The sequence below is a fragment of the Callithrix jacchus genome, chromosome X, assembly GCF_049354715.1.
Source record: "Callithrix jacchus isolate 240 chromosome X, calJac240_pri, whole genome shotgun sequence".
Classification (NCBI taxonomy): Eukaryota; Metazoa; Chordata; class Mammalia; order Primates; family Cebidae; genus Callithrix; species Callithrix jacchus.
Window position 1 is genome coordinate 148,912,082 of NC_133524.1, and position 2,932 is coordinate 148,915,013.

General features: G+C 56.1%; 1 protein-coding gene across 1 annotated transcript; it reads right to left on the reverse strand.

Moving 5' to 3' along the window:
- Positions 1–267: 267 nt before the first annotated feature.
- On the reverse strand, positions 268–2,597 carry MAGEA6 (MAGE family member A6). The gene is given in 6 exon segments (XM_003735847.7): positions 268–313; positions 315–517; positions 520–740; positions 743–867; positions 1,008–1,072; positions 2,559–2,597. Coding segments are annotated over 6 exon segments (699 nt in total).
- Positions 2,598–2,932: the final 335 nt, after the last annotated feature.

The window sequence follows — 2,932 nt, forward strand, 5'->3', positions numbered from 1 at the left end:
TCTTACTCCTAAACTATACAAACAGCACTATGTGTGACTACAGTCATTCAACCATCACTAAAAGGAGCATTTGAACAATTCCAACAGGAGCCAAAAATAAATCTCCAAGAACAGAAACCCACTACTAAGAACGCTGACTGCTCTCTTCAAAGACTGAAGAATGGGCCTCATGCCACACAAGGCAGGGGAAGCTACTGGACGGGGCCCTGGAAGGTGCACTGGCCCAGCCCCCCTCCCACTGGCCCTGGCTGCAACTCATGCTCAGACTCACTCTTCCCCTTCTCTCAAAGCCAATTCATGCAGGGATGGGTAGAACATGACGTCCTCCACTGATACTTAGGACATGCTGCAGGACCCTCACATAGCTGGTTTCAAGGAGGGCCCTTGGGCCCCACAGGAACTCGTAGCATGCAGGATCACTGCCAGGCACCTGCCGGTACTCCCGGTAGTTTGCCTGCACCAAATCTTGGGTGAGCAGCTTCCTGGGCTCCGCAAAGACCCTGTGCCCCCTCCCATCCCATCAAACACCACCATCACACTCAGCTCCTCCCAGATTTCCTCCTCAGGAGTGCAGTCGCCCTCTGTTGCGATCACGCCCAGGACGAGTATCAGGACTGTCTTGGGCATGATCTGATCATCGCCCAGCAGGCCATGATAAGAGAGGCCCAGGCATGTGACAAGGATGTACAAGTGGCAGGTGGGGTCGACTTCCATCAAATCGATGCCAAAGATCAGCTGCAGAAGATCACAGGGAAGAAGTACATGCAATCTGGAATGACACACTCCAGCATTTCTGCTTTGTGACCACCCTCAAGGCCTTCCTCGGGCTTGCAGTGCTGACTGCTCTGCTCAAGTGGCATGATGACTCTGGTCAGGGCAGCTGGCAGGAGTGTGGGCAGGAGCAGGGCAATGGAGACCCACAGGCCTTGGGAGAGAGGAACCATGTGAGAGAAGCCTCAGCTGAGAACTGAACTGAACCTTGGAGGCTCTAACAGAGGCTTACTTACAGATCTTCTCCTTCAGTGCTCCTCTGGAGCCTCCGGTCCTCCTGGTCAGCCTGTCCCCTCAGAACCTGAAGGAGGAAGTGAGAGGGCACGTCACGGTACAGCCGGCCAGCACATGCTGAGGCCACAGGACTAACAGTAGCGACGGTGAGGCCAGGCGCTCTGGAGTCCCATGTGTTCTGGAGTGGGTGGGGCCCTTGGTGTGCATTCTAGGCGAAGCTTCACTATTAGCACTGTCTGTGCCTCCTCTGCTCTGTGACCTGAGGACACTGCCTCAGACCAAGGCCTTATTCTGCCTGGCTCCTGGAGCTCCTGGGATAGAAATCCAAGGGCCCCCAGGGTGCAGACTGTAAGCACAGCCATGGATTCCCAGTGCTGTCAGGAGGGTTGGCCAGACTCTGTGTGGGCCCCACTCTCTTGCTCCTCTGTGCTCACTCAGGGCCCTCACCTTTCTCCTGGTAGGGTGTAATCCTGCCCTTTTGCTGCTCTGAGAAACTCTCATATCAAGAACTCACATCCCTGATACAATACAGAAGGACATGAGGGGACCACATCTGTCCATAGATGCACAGGTCCTCCCAGGTAGGACACCAAGGGATGTCCAAATTCACTGGAGTCCAGGTGTTCTGGATGAGGAGCTTGCTTGGTCCTCAAGTCCACTCCTGACAGGGCCTGAGACCCTCCCTCTGGTGACCTCAGTGCTGCCCCCGGTGCTGCCCCCTCAGACCAAGGCCTCCCCTTCCCTGACATCAGTGATCACAGGATAATGGAGAGACCTCAGCTGACAGCCCTGCCCAGACTCTCCAAGGTAACAGCAGGGGCAGGGCAGATTTCTGTGGGGCCCCTGTCTGCGTTCTGCCCCTGGGTACCCTCAATCCTCCCTCAGGCTACCCATCTGGATGCTTGGCAGATGCTAGGACTGCTGCTTCTGTCAACCAGATGGGGGCCTGAGGGTTGACCTGAGTCACTGTCCGAAAACAAGGTCCTCATCTCCCTAAGATCTGGAAATAGAAGTAAGGAGGGGCCACATCCTGTCACTCCCACGTGGGGTGTCCAGGACAGACCCCGTTGGTTCTGGGGTGAGGGTTCTGATGGCCTCCTGTGGGCTACTCATCTTTACTCCTGCCGGGACGTGTCCTTCAACCCCCAAACCCCTGAAATAAGCAGACATCTCTCCTTTGCACCAACACCTTATCTCCCTGAGGGTTCCCCAACTTCCTGCCTGTGATACAAATAAGGTTGACACTTTGGGCCATCCCTAATTGGATTCCTCCAGAGGTAAGAATACAGGAAACCCAGCCTCTGTGAGGCATATCCCCAGTCCTCACGAAGGGGTCACACCTTGGGTCCTATAGATCCCAGGGCTCCTCCCTTGGCTGACCTGAAGTTCCACTCCTCAGACCACAGCCCTCAACTCTCTGTCACCCTGAAGGCGCAATGAGCATGCCGCACATTTGGCCACTGTGCCCAGGATCCTCCAGGCCAAGGTCCCCACTGATCTGGACTCCAAGATCCCCTCAGTCCTCCTTTTTGTTCCTCCCGTTGACTCCTCACAGGGCTGGGTCCCAGCCCCCTGCTGAACTGGATCTGCATCTCTCGGATTCCCGGGGATGAATGAGAAGGTGCCTCAGTTTGAGACAGACCCTGTCTGGCATGCTGGGTCCCCTCAGGCCTTTGTTGTCTCCCAGGAGGCCTGGGCCCTTCGTCTGTTTCCCAAAGACCAGGATCATGATACTGAACCCCTTCCCAGATTCTGCCAGGATGGTGGTGGTGGTGGGGATGTGAATGGGGTTGGTGTTGGGGGATGGGGTGGAGTGTAGGTGTGGATTGCCCTCTTAGGGCCCTGACCTTGATTCCTGACAGAACCTGGGCCTTGCCCTCTTCTAACCAGCTCCGCCCTGGTCACCGGAGCTCTGACCCTAGAGTTC